Raw genomic sequence first — 21,485 nt, 5'->3', positions numbered from 1 at the left:
AGTGTCTAACAGACATTTCTGATTTAATATGTCTAAAACGCAATGTTTGATTTTTGTTCCCCAAACAGATTCTTCCTGTTGCCTTCCCCACTTAATTAAATGACCAGGCCAACATCTTTGGGTCAGCCCTGACTTCTCTCCTTCTTTCATATCCAATCTGTTAATATTCTGTAAAAAAGAACTGAATCACCATCAAAATGCATTAACACTTTAAATCTCTTACTTGGAAGACTAAAAAAAGCTTCCCAACTGGTCTTTCTGTTCCCAACCAGACTACCTATAATCTGTTATACATACAGTAGTCAGACTTATCTTCACTCCAAATCCTCTAGTGGTTCTTCTCAATTCAAAGAAAATGCACAGTCCTCATCATGAAATAAAAGACTATATAAGATGTGGCACCTCTGTTACCTCCCTGGGCTCTTGCGATTCCTTGAAAATGCCAACCATGTTTCAACCTCAAGCCTTTTGTACGGTCCTCTCTGCCTGGAATATTGTTTCCCCAGACAGAATGGTCTCAATGGCTCAGGCCTCCACTTCTTTCAGTTTGTTGTCAACACATGTCCTTATAAGAGAGGTCTTCCCTGACTGCCCCATGTAAAATAGCAACACAGTACCATCACTTTCTACTCCTTAGCTGCAATTTAAGTCTTCTTCACTGCACTTCTTCACTTGCTATCTGATATATTATGTACTTAGTTTCCCAGCTACTATCTGCCTTCCCTCTCTGGAATGAAAGCTCTGTGAGAGGGGTGATTTTCTTGTGCTCAGTGATGTGTCTCCAGTACCAAGTGCTTGGCATATAGTGGGTGTTCAATAAATATTTATTTCATGAATAACTGATGTTTTTGAGTAAATATATGTACATACAGAAATATTTGGAAGCCCACTTTATAAAATGATTGCATTTGTTATTTGTAGTTTGTGGTATTACCAAGATTTTTTCCTTCTTCTTTATACTTTGCTGTTTCTTCTGAGATTTAATTATGAAGATTAAAAGAAAAAACCTATAAGCAATTTTTGAAGTACAGGGACAAGAAGGCAGAGATCTAACAGATTTTACTGAAAATAGCCTTTATTTCTAAGTTCTGAATTAGAATAATTATCTCCAAATGCTCTTTCTCTCTTTCCCCACTATTTCAACTTTACTTTTCTCTATCTTTTTCTTACCTTAAAGCTCAAAGCTCATATTAGGCCCAAGTGAGAATTTATAACAAAGGTTGATGGAAGAAATAGTAGGGCATCATTCCAAGTCATTTACGTTTTTCTACTTCAAGTCCTTTGCATAAACCTTTTCTTGGAATTTGGAAGATTTTTAAGACCCTGATAGCTCTCTTCCTGCATTCAGAAACATCCACAAAAGCATAACTTATGAAGCTCCTTGAGTGAATTCTGAAATATGCCATAGTTCCAGCAACAGATAAAAGTCCTCTTCTCTGCCTGAACCTTGGATAAATTACAACATCACTTAGGTGAAGTCACCACAAATCTTTTGGCACGGCCCCTATTCCTTCCAGACTGGAAAGGAGCCTGCTGCTTCTTCAAAAATATGATTCTCCTGCATCTCTCGTTTGTTATACTGTTCCCGAAGCAAGATTCACCAGAACCTTCTTTGGTCACAATGTACACTGGCAGTGCCAAGATACCCTCAGGGACACAGGGAATATCAGAGGATTCCTGGACTCGGGTAGTGGGAGAGACAGAGGGGGCTTGAGAAAGTGGTAATGAGTGCAAAAGAAATGAAACAGAAACATTAAGAAATGATAACCTTACGGATAGCAAGGCCCATGTGGGCAAACCCTGTAACAGTTCTACGTCTTTGGTTGTTTAAATCTAGAAAATGAGGCCGGGTGCAGTGGCTTACGCCTGTAATCTCAACACTTGGGAGCCTGAGGCGGGTGGATCACCTGAGATCAGGAGTTCAAGACCAGCCTGGCCAACGTGGTAAAACCCCATCTCTACTAATATTAAAAAAAAAAAAAAAAATTAGCTAGACATGATGGCACATGCCTGTAATCCCAGCTACTTGGGAAGCTGAGGCAGGAGAATCACTTGAGCCTGGGAGGCAGAAGTTGCAGTGAGCCGAGATCATGCCAATGCACTCCAGCCTGGGCAAAAGAGTGAAACTCCGTCTCAAAAATAATAATAATAATAAAAATTAGCGAGGTGCCTATAGTCCCAGCTACTCAGGAGGCTGAGACAGGAGAATTGCTTGAACCTGGGAGGCAGAGGTTGCAGAGAGCTGAGATCATGCCACTACACTCTGGCCTGGGTGACAGAGTGAGATTCTGTCTCCAAAAAAAAAAAAATCTATAAAATGAGGCAGTTACCTCATGTTATATCTAAGTCTTTTTCCAGCTGACATTATTTGATTCTCATCTGAATACTGTCTGAGAGAGTACAGTGATGCAGATACACACAAATCAGACATGATCTCAGCTGACCAATGACTTTCCCAGTGGCTTCACATGCCACGAAAAGTCCTAGCAGGTTTCCCCGATCTGTGTGAGAGCTGGATCGGCTCCTGGGGACCCCAGAATGGTTAGGGTTGCCTGAGATCACCAGAAGCAGTTTAGTTTTTTAGGCTGTGCCTTCCCTTTCTGGCTAATCTTTCTAGAATGGGACAAACTGATTTTTACAAAAGTAATCAATTTAAGATCAGCGCACATCTTCATGACAGCTCAGTCAGTAGGCTACTTCAGCATGATAGAGACAGGTAGCCAGTGCCACGAAACACTTACTGGAACAATGCCGAAACTCGAAGCGGATGTGTGCGCCCCGGAATTTGTCCACGGGAATGGGAAGTTTCAGCAGTTCAGACCATCTGGGACTGTTGTTATGATAAAGCACAAAGGAGTGGTACTCACTGGCTGGGGGCTCCCCAGAGCCGAAGGAGATAAAATCCTAACAAAGGAAACACACAGGTTAAAGACACCTTCATTTCAAGGTCTTTTGAAAAAGGCAGAGCAATCACTTTGCTCTATCTGCCTGCCTCCCAAATAGCACTTCCTATGAAATTACCTCGCTGGTCCTTTGCCGTGTCTTTCTGTACCTGCTGCTGCTTAGTGAGGTGTATCTATTTAATTCTGATGCTGGCCTCCAAGGATTTACTGTGCCAAGGGTAGACCTGGGTGACATGTGGGAGATGGTTGATTGCATGCCCCCTTGGAGATCAACTATATGGCAAAGTTCCCAACGTGCTGTCCCCAAAAGCCTGTTTTGTGCCTCAGTGGGTAACTCACTAAGTCCTAGGGCTAAACTTATTTAAATGGGCAACTGTATTTCTCTTTGAAGAAGCGGCTCATGAAAAATACTTCTTCCATAAAAACACCTGCTATTCTCACCCCAATTAGTAAGTAGTACCCTAGTCTTCATGCCTATTTAGATCAGAGAGGAAATACGTAGGATTAAATAACGAAATGGCTTTAAAATATGCTGCATTTATCTCAGCAGTTTGGGAAGCCAAGGTGCTCACTTGAGACCAGGAGTTCAAGACCAGCCTGGCCAACATGGTGAAACCTCATCTCTACTAAAAATACAAAAATTAGCCAGGCATGGTGGCGCACACCTGTAAAACCAGTTACTTGAAGGGCTGAGGCACAAGAATCACTTGAACCCAGAAGCGAAGGTTGCAGTGAGCCGAGATCTTACCACTGCACTCCAGTCTTGCGACAGAGTAACTCAATCTCAAAAAAAAAAAAAAAAAAAAAAAAAAAAAAAGTTGCGTTTAAGTAATTGCTGTAAGCAAATTATTGACACAATTAATTAAGCAAACTGTAAAAGTTTTTTTTGTTTTGTTTTTTTTCCTGGCTTGTCTTCAGCAGGAAGGCTTTGTGTTTTCCTGCTCTCTTTTCTGAAAGGAATATTAGTGAATTTAAAAGAAAAAAGAAAAGAAAACTACATGGGGTGAAGGAGAAAAATAAGACAGAAAATAATGCAAATCAGAAATAAACTGATCACTAATCAGAAGATAACTGATCACATTAAAGGTGAGGTAAAAGCAATGATGTAGATTTGTTTGACCCAGAAATATCAAGTATTAACATACCTTTAGGGCCTGGCCACTACTGTCTACAATGAACATCGTAACTTCCACATTTCTGGCCACGCTCTTCCCTCCTTTCTCAAATTCTCCTCTTTCTATAGTGATATATAAATCATTCCTCATTTCACCTATTAGGAAAGGAAAATTAAAACCATGTTATATATATTAGGAAATGTAATAAAGTGCTCTATCAAGAAAAACCTTAGTTTATACAATATACTATTATACATATAAAAATACAAATATATAAAATACAAATATATTTGCATTTTTATCAAAGTGTCCTCACCCTCACTGACAACATCTGAGAATAAAGCCAGCCTCTGCTAGTATGAATTAGCAGTACTGTAATTGTACATCTAGGAGGCGAATACTGGGACTAAGTAGGAAGGTATTGTCAAGACTCACCATTTTTCAGTGTTTCCCTCTTGTTATTTATGAGGTGTGATTATAAAATGACAGCCTAGCAGGGGTGGCTCAGAGAAACCAGTCTGATTACTTTATAGTCATAGCAATTTAGGGTAGAAGAAATACTTAAATGCAGTAAAATAATAGGACTGTAAAGAGTACAATTACAATTTAGATCTTTTCCAAAATTCACGGACAAAATGATCTCACTGCTGGAAAAATTCAGATTAGCATTTTATGAACACAGATGTAGAATAATTCAGTCACACAGACAAACTCAGCTTAATATTTCATATCATCAAGCTATAAAGCAAATGAGAAAAAACCTATATCCAAATGGACACATCCTAAGTATATATACACTGTCTATTTTTTCTTTACTGGTGATTTATAAAACTTGAGTTTTAAAAAATCTTACCCCTTTCTTATTATGGCAAGAAAAAAGAGAGAAATTTGGTGTCAACTAGTGAACTTAGGCAAATGTGCTAATAGCATGCTTTTACCTCTCTTATAAGAATTAAATTAGAGGGAAATAATGAATGCGTGGAGAGGTGAGAAATAAGTCAACAAAGCACAACTAGGAAGTTTTTAAAGGTAAATGGTGAGATGGCAAGGTGGAATTTACTTTTACTTAACATAGGTTTCAAACACTTGAAAAATCAAAAGTAATACTCAGTTTTCTAATAAAAAAATCTCCCCACAAGAAAGCAAATCACTAGAAAGAAAAATAACCATACAACTATGTCTATAATTGGGAGTTTTATAAAACTTGTTGATCAAAGTGTGCACCAGAAAGTACCCTAGTTCCTCAATACTATGGACCATGGGTAAATATCAGTGTGCCTGACTGTCTTCCTCCATAAAGACCAACTTTTCATGATGGCATCATTTGCAAATGATCTAGGCTGAAAAAACACAGATGGGCCATAAAGTAGAAAAACTGAGGAAGTTCTAAAAAGAATTACATCTTAGTTGCCCTATACAAAGAATTTATAAAACATTTATTAGTGAAAACAATGTATGGGTCTCTGGCTTATGAATTTCTAGTGTTCTTATACAGCTCGTACAAACCAACTTGGGAAAACCAACTTGGAAACGCAGTGAACATACAGTCCAGGAGCAAAGCAACATATTTCAACACTTTAAAAATTTTATTTGTATGCTTTTAAAGTTTTCTGTTTTAACTATTTCCTTTCTTATTAATTTTTAGAGAACAGCCCAGTACATTTTATGTTTAGTAGACTTTCTATAACCCATTTCACTTTATTACTACATATATTTTTTCCTACCACCTTTAGTGTTATTTATTTTAACAATTCTACTACAGAATCAATAGCAAACCCCCAAAACTTGTCCTCCGAATCAACCGACTTCAACAAACAAAAAATAGGTCCGGTACACACAATGGTCTACACGTGCTGGTTTAACAAAGGTTTGGGAGGAAATACTTAACAATAGTGTTTCCACTAACAGATTTGGCAGGTGAAGAAACAACACTCAAATCGAGATACTTTAGAGCAAAATATATTGCCTAAAGTCAGCAGAATTCTTTGCTTCTTGGAGTAAGTGACACATAAGAAGTAGCTCTGCTTACAAATAGACTATAAAACACACATTTGAGTAATGGGAAGTATAGCTACAGGGGTTTTTACCTTAGGAATTTCTCATAATGAGTAATTAGCTTGTCCAAACCACACAGGGATTAACCATCCTGCAAAATGAAGCGGAAGTGTTTCTTGGGAGGGTGCTTTTCCACTGTTATCTGTTGGAAAGACACGGCCCCTCAGACTCCAGCCAAGGCAAGAGGTGATAAGGGAGGTTTGCAAGGTAACCTGTTTCCCTGTGTTTATTAATAGATAAATAAGTAAAATATATAGCATGCCGAGTGATACTAGGTGCTGCGGATAAAAGTGAGAAGGAGGATAGAGAGTACTGAATGGGGATGGAGGGAGAGTTAAAATTTTCAACAGGGTAATAAGAGAAAGCCTCATGAGAAGAGGAGCACCCTGAGTAGACAGTGGTGTGTTTGACAAAGGATAAGTTTACAGAGGGCGTTAGCTTCCCAGGTCAGTCCCCAAGGCCCGTTTAGCTCATAACGTAGCTATATTCTCCTATCTCTCCCTTACAAAAAAGATTCTGAATTCAAATACACTAAAGGCTGTAGGTTCACAGGACAATCGGAATAAGGAGATACAAGTTCTAGTCTTTCTCTGCTACTGCATGTGACATCAGTCTATACAGGGTATTAGAAACCTCTGGGTCTCAGGTTTTTGTTATCAAAATGGGAATAGGGTAAAGGTGGGGACAGGAGAGTTGGAAGGAGAGACAACACTACTTTGTTATATTAGGCTGTTTCTGTGACTTACAAAAGAACCTCCTGAATATAACACATTGACAAATTCAAACCCCTTATATATATGCTTTAATTTTCTATTCTTTAACTGTCATTATCCCTGTAACCCCAGTTATCTTTTGCAAATCTTTTAGACTAAAACCAGATTTCTCTGAAAAGAGAAAACACGACAAGAAGAACATTTCTTCTGGATGACATTCTCCATGTGCTTCTCCCCAGGAATTTTACAGCTTGCTATGTTCCAATATTGCAAGGTGCCACATTTTGCCAAAATATGCAGAAGGATCAAGTTGAAACAAGAGCTAATTAAAATCAGTGCACTTGAGGTTGACTCTGGAGAAAACTCATGAGTCCAAATGGTGTTAAGAAAGCATCTTGGGTAATTAAGAGAGAAACCATCAAGTGAGTATGAAATGGAGTCACAGCACCCGTGTGAAAAGCTATTTCCCTGACGTTTATTAACACCTCATGCCTCTCAAATTTATTACTCTAAAAATTTGATATGCACCACACTTTATTCTCTTTAGCAGGCCTGCTGGCTATGAAAACTTTACATATATGAAGGCCTTTCAGAACACCACAAGATAAAGATAAGGCCACAAAAGTGGGAACAAATTTAAGAGTTCAGTGACTGCAGTCAAATGGGTCCATTAAGAGCTTCACCTGGACAGGCAAAAGGTTTCCATCAGTAGCTGAAAACTGTGATCCTTGTTTCTGTCTTATGAACGCCTTGGATAAAGGCATAGAGTGCATGATTACCACAGCATGTAAACTACGTACACAGTTCCAGTGGCTTTTTATATACTTTATCTATCATCTGTCTATCTGTCCATCCATCCATGATATTAGTTAAGAGTTATGGAACCAAATGAAATTTCCTGTCCGTTAGTTAAAAAAAAAAAAAAGAAAGAAAATGTGTAAATGACTTGGGTTTTTTGTGAACTTGGATTATTGTTGATGAGGCTGCCAGGAGCATCAGTCCCAGTAGCAACAGCAGCGGCAGTACACTTTACTGAGTACCTACTACTTTGCAAAATGCTAGAAGTAGAACATCATTAAATCATCACATCAACTTTATAAAAAAGGCACTAACATTTATTTCCATTTTGCAGATGAGGAAATTAAAATATAGGGATGAAGAAAGGTGCCCAAGGTATTGTCAGTGACCCCGCTTTACCTATGAGAACCTGTAATTCCATGCCGTGAGAATGGCCTTCAAATAAGCTACTGCAATTCAGCCTTTGTTTGGTGAAGTGACTTGAGCAAGGAAGGTAGTAGTCCTATGTTGCTTTGCATTTGTCAGACCAGTTTTGAAATAGTGATTGCAGTTCTGGGGACCATCTTTACAAGACAGAGACAGACACAAATGGTATCATGCAGACCGTAAACAATATTAAGAAATGACTTGGGGACCCATCACAAGAAGGAAGAGGTAGATGATAGAATTAACTGAATTTTGAAATGTTGAAGTTCCAAGCAGAAAGGTAAATTGGTTCAACATAAGTCATTTTGAGAGATGATGTGATGATGTGTTCTTGGTCCATAAAAATATTCAAGTATGAGCCTGAAAACCACCTCTAGGAACCATGAAGAGGAATGCATGTACTAGACACATGGCTGGGCTGCATAGCCTCTCATGTGTGTGACAAACAGATTTATACCCCCTCCCCAAAGATGCCTAGGTCTCAATCTCTGGAACCTTTGAATATGTTACCTTGTAGACATGATTAAATTAATGATCTTGAGATAGGGAGATTTTCTTGGAATATCAGGGTGGGTCCAATAGAATCACAAGCGTCCTTAAAATAGGAAAGGGGAAGGATCAGAATTAAAGAAAGGGGAAGGATCAGAGTTAAAGCCGCAGAGGCTGGAGGCTGGAATGACTTGGTTCATGAGCCAAGGATTGCAGGCAGCGTCCACAAAGTGGAAAAGGCAAGGAAACAGATTCTCCCCTAGAGGCATCAGAAGAAATGCAGCCCTGATAACACCTTGATTTTAGTTCAGTGAGACAAGCTCATCCTCTGACTTCCAGAACTGTAGTATGATAAATGTATGTTGTTTGGAGCCACCTTGTTATAGCACCTATAGGAAACTAATACAGTGTGTCTACCATACCCAAGCTGCCGTCACTTCATGACACCTTCAAGGAGGGGGAAGGAATGGGAGCAGGACTCACAAGTAACTGGAGACTGAAGCAGAGCACAGACAGGGAAAATGTATGGATAGGCTGAAAAATTAACTAATATTATATTTTCAATTTCTCACACAAGATACACTTGAGTAAAACCCATCAGGTTTTCTCTATTTTCTGTCTGTCATTCTCATTTTTGTTTTTAAAAGATTACTAGGAGATATTGGGCTCTTTTGGGAGGTAGCTTTTTATGTTTTGCTGTGACAGTTAAGCAAGCAATGGCACATGATACAATACCCACAATGGGCTCTCCAGACAGGTTAGCAGAGGCAAGAGCAGGGATAAACTGTGGTTCCCTGTTGCCATCCCACTCTGGGACAATGCATGGAGATCTGGCAGCCCACTGGGGCAAGTCCTATACTCTTAGGGTGATGGGGACTGTAAGCTTCATAATTTGGGAGATACCAGCCCCTTCCTCTGTCTGATCTAGGGCTGGGATATAACTTCAGGGTGACACATAAGAATCTCAGCTTCCATCTCTGTTCAGTCACTGTGACATTCATTGGATGGAAGACCACTATCTTCTTGCACATCAGGGTTCAGGTCTAAGCTAAGTGGTGTGGAGATACAGTGACTAGGGCTGGAGGGTGGTAAGCTTTGGTTAGATTTAGGATATATACAGATATATATATGTATGCATGTACGTACATATGTATATTTTGATATAGAGTCTCATTCTGTCTCCCAGGCTGGAGGGCAGTGGCATGATCTTGGCTCACTGCAGCCTCAACCTGCTGAGCTCAAGCAATTCTCCCGCCTCAGTCTCCTGAGTAGCTGGGACTGCAGGCATATGCCACCATGCTTGGCTAATTTTTGGAATTTTTGGAGAGACAGGGTTTTGCCATGTTGCCCAGGCTGGTCTTGAACAACTGAGGTCAAGCAATCCACCCTCCTCGGCCTCCCAAAACGCTGGGATTACAGGCATGCACCACCATGGCCAGCCAGATTTAGGATATATTTTTGAGGAACATCAAATCTTACTAGCACACATCTACTTTCTCCAAAAGAAGGCTTACTCCTGTTTCAATTCCAACTGTTGATGTGTATTTCTGTATCAGTACATAGTAAAGAATAATATTTACATTTAAAATAATAAAATTGCTTACTTCTTTTATTTATTTATTTGTGTGTTTTTATTTTACTTTACATTCTGGGATAGATGTGCAGAACGTGCAGTTTTGATACATAGGTATACATGTGCCATGGTGGCTTGCTGCACCTATCAACTCGTCATCTAGGTTTTAAGCCCTGCATGCATTAGGTATTTGTCCTAATGCTCTCCCTCCCCTTTCCTCCCTCCCCCAACAGGCCCAGGTGTGTGATGCTCCCCTCCCTGTACCCATGTGTTCTCATTGTTCAACTCCCATTTAGGAGTGAGAACATGTGGTGTTTGGTTTTCTGTTCCTGTATTAGTTTGCTAAGAATGATGGATTTCAACTTCATCTATGTCCCTGCAAAGAACATGAACTCATTCTTTTTTATGGCTGCAGAATATTCCATGGTGTATATGTGCTACATTTTCTTTATCCAGCCTATCATTGATGGGCATTTAGGTTGGTTCTAAGTCTTTGCTATTGTGAACAGTGCACAATAAACATACCTGTGCATGTGTCTCTACACTCCCGCCAACAGTGTAAAAGTGTTCCTATTTCTCCACAGCCTCACCAGCATCTGTTGTTTCCTGACTTATTAATAATCACTATTCTAAATGGTGTGAGATGATATCTCATTGTGGTTTTGATTTGCATTTCTCTAATGAACAGCGACGATGAGCTTTTCTTCGTCTGTTTGTTGGCTGCATAAATGTGTTCTCTTGAAAAGTGTCTGTTCATATCCTTCAAAATTGCTTACTTTCTTAAACATGAGACAAACATCTCTAACCCAATCTGTAAATCATTATTTAGTCAACTTTGACCAAATAGAAATTTGACTTATTTGAACTATGGCCTAAGGACCAAAGACAAAGGAGGATTCATTTGAATAATGCTTATAAAATAAACTTAAATAAATCTTGAGATTACTATTAAAACTGGCCCCCAAATCTCAACCCTATCACTCCAATATTTTCACTTAAATCTTTTTAGAGGACGAGCATGGTGGCTCAAGCCTATAATCGCAGCACTTTGGGAAGCTGAGGCAGGAGAATTGCTTGAGTCCAGGAGTTCAAGACCAGCCTGAGCAACATAGGGAGATCTCCTATCTCCAAATAATAAAAAACTAGCTGAGTGTGTTGGCACACATGCTGTGGTTCCAGTTACGTAAGAAGCTAAGGCAGGAGGATCACCTGAGCCCAGAAGGTTGGGACTACAGTGAGCCATGAGGTACTTCTGCACTTCAGCCTGCGTAACAGACAGATACTCTGTCTCAGAAAAAAAAAAGAACCTTTTTGGAATTAGCGGCTTCAAAGACCTATTAAAAGTGAATGCACCAAAATGCATAAATGATGGGTTCTCTAACAAAGAGTGACAGTTTAACCAATTGATATGTAGGAACAAGTCTCTAAGGAAACAGGGTACAAGCATGAAAGCTTAAGTAGTGAGATCATGATGGAGGCAAAAAAAAATTTTCCCTGGAAAGAATCACAGAGCAAAAAATGGACAATTGGGGTGCAGGGAGGACAGTCAGATCTTCCATGACATTCCTGACACATCAGCCAGCTTTGCTTCAGAATGTCTGATGGATGGACACTTACACCTTCCCAATACTTAGCAATAGCCCAGGCTCTGCTTTGCATAGGGTCTGTTAAGATATTTAGGGCTGGACTCTCCAGCAAGGCAACCCGCTGCCACATGTGGCAATGGAGCACTTAAAATGTGACTTGCTGAAAAGAGAGATGCTGTACATGTCTGATACTCAACAGCTTTCAAAGACTGAGGTTGAAAACAGAGTGTAAAATAACTGAGCAGTAGTTTTTTATATGGATCACCTATTAAAATGATAATATTTTTGATGTTTTGGGTTAAATAACATATATGGTTAAAATTAATTTCACCTCTTTTATTCTCACTTTTTAAAAGTGGCTACCAGAAAATTTTAAATTACCTTTGTGGGTCAAATGATGTTCCTTTTGGAAAGCACCGATTTAAGTAATTTGCTGCTCTCCCTCCCTTTCATAGCCCAGACCGTAGAACTCCCTCAATCAGAGTTATTTGGCTTGGAGGTGGCAGGGACAGAGCTTCGCAGAAAATGTTGTTTCTTAATTGGAAGTCTGACACCCTAAGAAATAAAGTGCTGCATGACAGACCCTTCACCAAGGAAGAGTCTAGAGAACTTCATGACGACTCGGAAGCACATGGGCAGGTCACCTCTTCACACCAGGAAACCTGTCTGTACAATAGTGAGACAAGTGGGGAATTTCTGTGCCTATGTTTTTCCCATTTCAAAAAGTCTGGCATTGATTGCATTCTGTGACTGAAAAGAGTTTTGTGTATCTTCTTGTCCTTGTCAGGATCACAGATAATTCACTCCGCAGAGGCAGTGACTGTGTCCATAAACTTGGTCCTGTTAGCATAGGCGTGTGCCTCACCAATTTTGACCCCTATCAGAATGCTACAGATGCAAGTTAACTCTGAAGGACACATCTAGACAATGAAAAAAAATTATGCCTGCAGACTGTCAGTGTAACATTGGGATCAGAAATATTGTTCATATACATTTTCTCATGGAAGAATTCAGCTCAAGTTTTCATTAGAACCACTGGTGAGAATGAATTGACAAGTCTGAAAATAACAAAGGAAAACAAAACCATGACTGCACGTTCCCCAGTGTAAAAAATTCCAGTGAGTTTTAAAGTTGCTTTCAGTTGTTTAAGGAAATACATACATCTCTCCGTTTTCTTTCTAATATGGAAGATTAAAAAGCCAGAGGAAGAAAAGGAGAAAAGAAAGAGAAGGAAGTGCTTTTAAAAAACCCCTTTTGTACCCCCCTCCACTACAGACACATGTCTGAAAGAACAATTTTCCTGGACAGTATAAACCTGACATTACAAGGTGGTACTGGCAAGGGAGAGAAGTGAGCCTTATTCCACAGAAAGTTCATGTCCATCATTAAAGCCAGACAAAAGCTATGTGAGCACAGCAGATCCCAGGCAATCAATCAGCCAGCGAAGTGTCGTCTTGCTTTATATTTTTCCATTTCTCAGTGATACTGCCCAGAGACCAAGCTGAAGAATTCTTCTAGCAGCTGGCTGCATTCTGCTCTAAACCTTTTTTTTTTTTTTTAATATTAGATTTACCCATGGATTTACTTCCCAGTGGGATGAATTTTTTATTTGTTGAAGAGGAAATACCAGTTATTTATAGCAACTAAAGGAAATAATGAATGGTTGCAAGAACCAAAGAATAGCATGCCACCAAGTAAACAGTTCTATAAACAGTCATTTTTGATAACAGTACCATGAGATGCTCAGGCCGACTGGGTCCCTAAGTTAGGTCAGGTCATCTCAGGAACACTTACAGGATTCATAACTAAAAAACTCATTTCTTGATTTGGAAAACAAGAATAGGACATGTCAAAAAAATTTTAAATGTAAGCCGCAATAACCTGTGTAGCTTCGTCCAATTCTGAGGTAAGATTAGGAGGCATGAAGAGAAGATAGGAGGAGGGAGGAGGCAGAATTGCGGGAGGAGAAAGAGGAGGAGGAAAGAGGATGGAGGAGGGAGAAAAGAAGATAAGAAAGAAGAAAAAGAAAGAAAGATTAAGTTCAAGACAGGAAAAGAGAAAGAAAATAAGAGGTCCAGACACACACAAAGAAATAGGCACAAACAGAACCAAGGCTTATCGAAGATAACCCCACCTGGTCATAGCCCTCTGTTCCTAGGGATGGTGGGAAATTTCTAGAACTCTAGCAACTTTGGTTCATTATTAAATGACAATTAGACCTTTTTTTTTTTTTTTTTTTTTTTTAGCTTTTAAACTTCTTTTTTTTTTTTTTGAGACGGAGTTTCGCTCTTGTTACCCAGGCTGGAGTGCAATGGCACGATCTCGGTTCACCGCAACCTCCACCTCCTGGGCAATTCTCCTGCCTCAGCCTCCTGAGTAGCTGGGATTACAGGCACACACCACCATGCCCAGCTAATTTTTTGTATTTTTAGAAGAGACGGGGTTTCACCATGTTGACCAGGATCGTCTCGATCTCTTGATCTCGTGATCCACCTGCCTCGGCGTCCCAAAGTGCTGGGATTACAGGCGTGAGCCACCGCGCCCGGCCTGGCTTTTAAACTTCTAAAGTTTTTAGAAGGCTATCCTCTCATAAAATTGTGACTTCCACAGAATTTTTAGAAATTAAAATTTTTTGAGCATAATATCCTTTTTTTTTTTAAGATGGAGTTTCACTCTTGTTGTCCAGGCTGGAGTGTCGTAATCTTGGCTCACTGCAAATTCCACCTCCCAGGTTCAAGCGATTCTCCCGCCTCAGCCTCCAGAGTAGCTAGGATTACAGGTACGCACCACACACCTGGCTAATTTTTTGTATTTTTAGTAGAGACGGGGTTTCACTATGTTGGCCAGGCTGGTCTTGAACTCCTGACCTCAGGTGATCCACCCGCCTTGGCCTCCCAAAGTACTGGGATTACAAACATGAGCCACTGCACCAGGCCAGAAATTTCCTCTTAACATTGGAGGTAGGGGGCGCTGTGGCTCAAGCCAATCATCCCAGCATTTTGGGAGGCTAAAGCAGGAGGACAGCTTGAGCCCAGGGATTCAAGACCAGCCTGAGCAACATAGGGAGACCCCATCTTTACAAAAAAAAAATTTTTTTTTTAATTAGCCAGGTGTGGTGCTGTGTGCTTGTATTCCCAGCTACTCAGGAGGCTGAGGTGGGAGGATCACTTGAGCCCAGGAGTTCAAGACTGCAGTGAGCAATGATTGCACCACCGCACGCCAACTTGGACAACAGAGTGATACCTCATCTCTAAAAATAAAAACACAAATAAACAAAGAAACAAAAGAAACATCAGAGGTACAGCCATGTTGAATATGACTGCATAGTTTTTCACTATTAAAGCAGGTACTTGCTATTACTGCAGTGGAGAACAAAGAGACTTGGGGGATGTGGGCCTAGAATTGGTGGCATTGAAGACCCTGCTCAGGTGTTACCTCCCCAGGAAATCTCAGCAAGACTCCTTCAACAAGATTCTATACCTCCTCTGTGCGCTCCGTGCCCCCTTCTCTAACCCCTTTCAGATTACACCTGTCTCTGCCTGTGGACTGTAATCCCCCTCAAGGCATGAACAGGTCTTACTCTCACCATCTGCACTGCTAACACCTTGCTGGATCACGCCACGCCACGATCACCACTCACCTGGATTAGCTTAAAAAGCCTCCAGACTGGTCTCCCTGTTTCTCTGCTGCCCTCCCACATTCCCTCCAGGTATAATCTACACATCGACCACAGGGATCCTGAGGCAATGGAAAGCAGTGTTGCACCTCTGCTCCAAACCCTCTAGCTGCTTCCTTCCTCATTCTGAGTAAGAGCCAAAGTGTGAAGTGTGACCTACAAGGTCCCACATGACTTCCCTCTTCGAATCTCTACTCCCATCCCCAGTACTGTATTTTGACCAAGTTGGCCTCCTGTCCTTTCTCAAATAAGCCAGGCTTCTAGAGCCGCAGGACCAGTGCCCTTATTGTTGCTCTGCCTGGAATGCTCATATCTGCACGGCTTTCTCATGTCTCTTAGGTCTCTACCCTACAACTTTCTCACCTAAATTTCTTACCTACCTAAAATCTCCATCTTTCCACCCACTACCACCTAAGACGTCCCCTGGCCCTTTACCTACACTGGTTTTCGCCTTAGCATTCATCATCTTTGAACATACATGTTTTACTTACATATTTATTATAATTTTCCCTACTACAAAGTGCTATGAGTTTTTCTGTTGTGTTCAGTATTATATCCCCAGTATCTGGAAGAATAACTTTGAACACAGAAAGTGCTAAATATCTATTTGCAGAATGAATGAACTCATCTTTTAACTTTTGGTTCCTGACACAAAGTGTCAATTGATAATCAATGCCTGTCACTGACTAAATCAATTTTTGCTAAATATACATCCTTCCTCATCAGCAAATATACAATTCTTGCCCAATTCATAGGTTGTAGATGAACACACTCAGAAAACCCTAAATTTCCATAAGCATGTAAAGGGGTGTGGCTTTAAAATTTTATATTAGTGGAGAGATTAGGGCTGACCCACTCCCAGATGCATCAGTTTCCATAAATTTGCTATTCATTTCACAGTGTAAATCTCCTTAACCCACATCTTTTCCACTTGTGGAGAATCTTTTTTGGGATGCTAATATAGATCTAAATCATTCACACAAACAGATCTAGAAAAGGTGTAGAAGTATACATAATATGTGCATATGGCTGCTTAATTACATATGGCTAACGAGTGTTCAATAAGCTTGAATCAAAATTTAGGATATCCTCTAAGCAACTTCACCAACATTTTCCATCAAGGGGTAAATATTTTCTGGACACTATCTCAGTTTTCTTTCTTCTGGTCATAATGAAACGTAGCCATGGCCCCCACAAGTTAACCACTTTAGTATAATCAGAATGTAAAGATATTTTTGAGCTTCAAATCACTGACAAGAAAATTTATACAAAAGGAAACATGTAGAAATTAAAGTAAAAAGGATATTTTAGAAAAAATTTTGTTCATTTACAGTCACGTACCTCATTTCATTCTTCAGCATGGCCCATGAGAATGCTTCAAAGCCGGCAATTTGAAAAATTTATCAAATGTCAAAAACAGACAGTATACCCATATTTCATCATGTTGGTACGTCCCAAGACACCTACCAGGCATAATAATATTTGAAAATCCCAGCTTCCTCGTTATGGATACTCCATGAGAAAATACAGATGAATATTCTCTTCTGATTTGTTCAATGTCTCCGTGCAATAGCTGTAAGGAAACTGCTAAACCTAAAACAAGTGAGAGATACCCAAGTTAAAAACAGAACAGAAATAGCATAAATAGAAACTGATAAGCTACAACAAGCCCAAATTTAGAGTTATCATGGTTTAAACTAAGGGTTAATATTCTGACAAAATCGACAGAATCTACATGAATCATATCTGAATAACACTTTTCCAACTTCAACATCTGAATTTGCCATTCATAAGGAGGTTCATAGGAAGTGGAGAAAATGAGCAGAACTCTAGGAGGAAGGCTGGCTTCCAACCCCCAAATCTCTCCTCCAGCCCCAGTCTGGTGGAGCACGTCCCTGTACCAACATTCATTCCAGCGACAGACGAAGGTCACCTGGCCCTAAAATATACTGACGTCAAAACTGGAGGTTTTTTCTAAAAAAAATGAAAACCACTTTATAAGACCTATGAATGGCTGCTTATAAAATATCAAAAGCATAAACATAAATCTGAAGACATATTAATTTAAGGATTTGAAGGATATTGATAGAGATTTTCTCAAAACATAATAAAGTTGATGACAATGAAACCCATATTAATAATATATACAGTAGAAATTTATGATGACATTATTTTCTAGTGAGGAGAATTTAACAGGATACAGGACACTTTGACAAACAAAAGGGAATTTAGTAAAGTAGAGAAAATTATTATTGTTACTCCAATTATAGTGACACATTACCATAGTGGGATACACAAAAGATGCATAACACTTTTTATCATATATTATTTTCTCAATTCCCAGGCAAGAAGTAAAAAGAAAATTAATGTCATATCATTGTGAATATGTCTGTATACATATTCCAAAGATAGTGCTTCCCTTTCAGCTTTTTAATTCCTTCTTCCTTTATCTTCCTATGTTTTAATATTTTAAGATATCCAATTTATTTCATTAATTTCTTATTTCCATGGGTTTTGCGGGAACAGGTGGTATTAGGTTACATGAGTAAGTTCTATAATGGTGATTTGTGAGATTCCGGTGCACTTATCACCTGACTAGTATACCCTGAACCCAATTTGTAGTCTTTTATCCCTCACCCTACTCCCACCCTTTCCCCCTGTGTTTTTTGTTTTTGTTTTTTTCTTTTTTCTTTTTGTGTGAGATGGAGTCTCAGTGTGTTGCCAATCTGGAGTGCAGTGGTGCGATCTCAGCTCACTGCAACCTCTGCTTCCCGGGTTCAAGCGAGTCTCCTGCCTCAGCCTCCCAAGTTGCTGGGACTACAGGCACGTGCCGCCACACCCAGTTAATCTGTATGTTTAGCAGAGATGGGTATCACCATGTTGGCTAGGATGGTCTCGATCTCCTGACCTCCTGATCCGCCTGCCTCAGCCTCCCAAAGTCCTGGAATTACAGGTGTGAGCCACCGTGCCTGGCTTCTATGTGATAAAATAAGAAGGACAAAAATATCTCCCATCTATATTTACTATATTAGTAATAGAAAATGAAACCAGTGAAAGGTGACTTAGTTTTAAAAACATTCAGTCATCATTAACCTAAAGTCGATTTAAAGATAAATTTGCTTAGTGGAGTCAAGATGATAAATCTACATCGTTAGATTTAGATCCTCTATCTACGTCATTACTTATCACCACCTTTCTCTCAATAATGCACAGATCACACAAGTTATAATTCCCAATAATGACTTAGCGTATTATAATGCTGTATAAGAACAAAGGCGTGAAAAAGAGATCATGCTGTGATGAAAAAAAAATGCAAAGCTTATTTGTCCCATATCTAGAGGAAGAGCTTCCCTTTTACTCTCTTTCAATAATAGAGCAAACAAACAATAACAATTAAAGGAGCATTTTGTTTGTTGGTTTGCTTGTTTTTCAATAGAGTGGTTAAAATATCAGGAAAATTTGTAAACAAAAAATAAAAAAAGAAGGAAAGAGAAAAGAAAAGGCTTTAGGCTCAGAGAGAAACTGCAGTCTCTCCTGAGGCCCAAATCAGAGCCAGATGAGGGGTAATAAGGAGAAAGAAAAGAGAAGGAGGGCAGGGATATAACAACATGATCGTGTCCTCACACTTTCCAGTCTGTGCACTAACAGAACGTCTCCAAGAGCTGTCGTGAGAAATACATTAAGTCTGGCACATCCTGAGAACTTCAAATCTGCATCCCAGTTTAACCTAACTACCCCTTATCTCCCTCTCCAGCCCCACCCCATTCAGTTTGAGTGAGGTGACTGACGACAATAAAATGGAGAGTGTCTGTCTTTCCATGGCCATGTGAATTGAAAAAGGGGAGAATAAGCCATCTGGATGATTTGATGGAGACAACTATTATCAGTGAAGCTTTCAGACACTTTATGTGATACTACTGGAACCTTTTAAAACCTAGAGGCAAGAGAACGAAGACAAACGAACATGTGTTATGATCCATCTGTCCCAGCAGCTATTCTTCCTGACTCACACTCTACCCCCACCTAATCACTGGTGTCTCTGTTCTCCTCCCACTTCTGTCCTTTTGCCTTCAAAATACTCACCCACATCACTGCCATCATCATTAGCATCACCAGGATCTGGTCTTTGTAGAAGACCAGTTTTTGCCAGACATAGTACATAATAACCGTTCTTCCTTCTGGGGAAAACACTGTTCAAATCCTGATGTACTATATCAGCAATGATTTCCAGTAGAGAATAAGATGAATTTAACAAAATTCTTAAGATCCTGTAAGTTTTGCAAGTGAAGATCATTTTACTGGGACTTCTCAATGAATGATCTGATCAGAGACATTATGTGGTATATGCAAAGGAAGAAGAGAAAAGGACTCGACAGTAATGAAAAAACAAAGAGATCATGCTATTTACAAAAGAAGCTGGAGAGAGGACAACTCACCAAGATTCTTATTTTGCCCTATAGAAGACAGCATTCATGTAACCGGCAGTGACTTAAAAACAAACAAACAAACACATAAGCTGAATACTATACTTTACAGAGAACAAGACAAGGAGAAAAGAAAATTGTTGGGTCAGAGAGAAGGTTAATCCTGAAGAAAATTAATGAAGACAGGAAAAGGAGAAAAAAGTGTTTTAGAAAAACACATAGATGGAGGGAGAGTATTAATAAACAGAAATACATCAGTGTTCTCTAGACAGCGAGTGCCACAAAGAGGAGAGAGTGCAAAAGGACAGAGAGGGCCTATTTAGGAGACAGTCAACAGAGAGGAGTTAGTCAGTGGATAAGGGAAGGGAACGGGAAAATGACAGGACAAACAGACAAAACAGTATGGGGGAAAGAAAAAGCAGGCATTTCAGAACAGGATGCATACTAGAATTCTGATAGCTATGGTAGTTTTCAACCTGAAGGTTTACAGCAATATAGATTAAAGCCCTCAATGTCATGACGTCCTTTGACTAGCCAAGTGATGATAATGGGGGTTGTGGCGGAGGGCAGTTATTGCCATTTGGAGATTCCCTAATTTCTCCCGAATGAAGAATTCACAGACATCAAGAATTACGAAAGTTAACTGGACACAGCGTTTGACCATAATATATCTGGTTCTGCCCAAATTATCAACTCTTTCTACAAAGAAACCACAACACACAACTAAGAAACATCAAACAGTGGGTGCACGAAGAAAAAACATGATTCTGAGAGTGAGTTCACAGGGACCAGCCCACAAACAGCCATTGCAATTCCATTTATTTCCAATCAAGGAAACTCCAGATCCTATTTTTACAGTGGTCCTTAATTATCCTGACCACAACCAAGAGGCTGGATAAACGAGCCACCAGAACAGTAAGAACTAACATAATGAAGACTGAGAAACTACTCATCACTACAGAGGAAAGACACAGTAAATATTTACACATTCCTCCTAAAAATGTAGAACTCATAGAAGCAGAGAGTGGAATGATGGTTGCCAGGGATTGGAGAGGGTGGGGGATGTGGGGTTTGGGGAGAATAAACCAGGAGATTTTGGTCACAGGAGACGAAGTTTCAGTTGGACAAGATGAAGAAGTTCTAGAGAGCTATTGTATAGCATGGTGATGTAGTTAATAATAATATACTCTATATTTGACAATTGCTAAGAGAGTGGATCTTAAATGTTCTCACTGCTATAAAATACATGAAGGTGATACGTAAATTAGCTTGATTTAATCATTTAGCAGTGTATAAATATATCAAAACATCACATTGTACACCATAAATCTGTAAAATTTTTAATTGTCAATTATACCTTATTTAAGCTGGGACAAAAAGGACAAATATTTACACATTCCAATTATCTGAGGATTAGCCGTCTTTTCATGGTCTGTTGTTTATGACATAGGGCATGTTTGGAGAAGAATAATTCTTTTCCATTTTTTTCTTATCATCCTCCTTCAGTGTCCTGGCTTTACCTGCTATGTGAGGTAATTTCTTAAATTTTATCTGCACACCTCACCTTATAGTTGCCACAGTTGAAAATGCACACTCCGAGCAGCAGTAACTTACGGCTTGAGAGGAGGGTGGAAAGTGGGATTTATGGATGTATATAGAATAGTGTTCCTACTCCCAAGAAACTGATAATCTAACAATGAAAGTAAGAAATATATATATATATATAT

General features: G+C 39.5%; 1 protein-coding gene across 4 annotated transcripts in view; it reads right to left on the bottom strand.

Moving 5' to 3' along the window:
• The window catches only part of DOCK4 (dedicator of cytokinesis 4), a 483,746-nt gene that overhangs the window by 172,435 nt on the left and 289,826 nt on the right, over positions 1-21,485 (bottom strand). For all 4 annotated transcript variants that reach the window (XM_032275667.1, XM_032275665.1, XM_032275666.1 and 1 more), the window contains exons 13-15: positions 16,802-16,927; positions 4,049-4,173; positions 2,742-2,904 (exon numbers count right to left, since the gene is read on the bottom strand). In XM_032275667.1, the coding sequence (XP_032131558.1) occupies positions 2,742-2,904; positions 4,049-4,173; positions 16,802-16,927 (414 nt within the window). The remainder of the gene's footprint in view (positions 1-2,741; positions 2,905-4,048; positions 4,174-16,801; positions 16,928-21,485) is intronic.

Source organism: Sapajus apella, unplaced genomic scaffold, assembly GCF_009761245.1.
Source record: "Sapajus apella isolate SASKATOON/1434 unplaced genomic scaffold, GSC_monkey_1.0 scaffold7, whole genome shotgun sequence".
NCBI lineage: Eukaryota > Metazoa > Chordata > Mammalia > Primates > Cebidae > Sapajus > Sapajus apella.
This window is presented reverse-complemented; position numbering and strand designations above follow the sequence as displayed.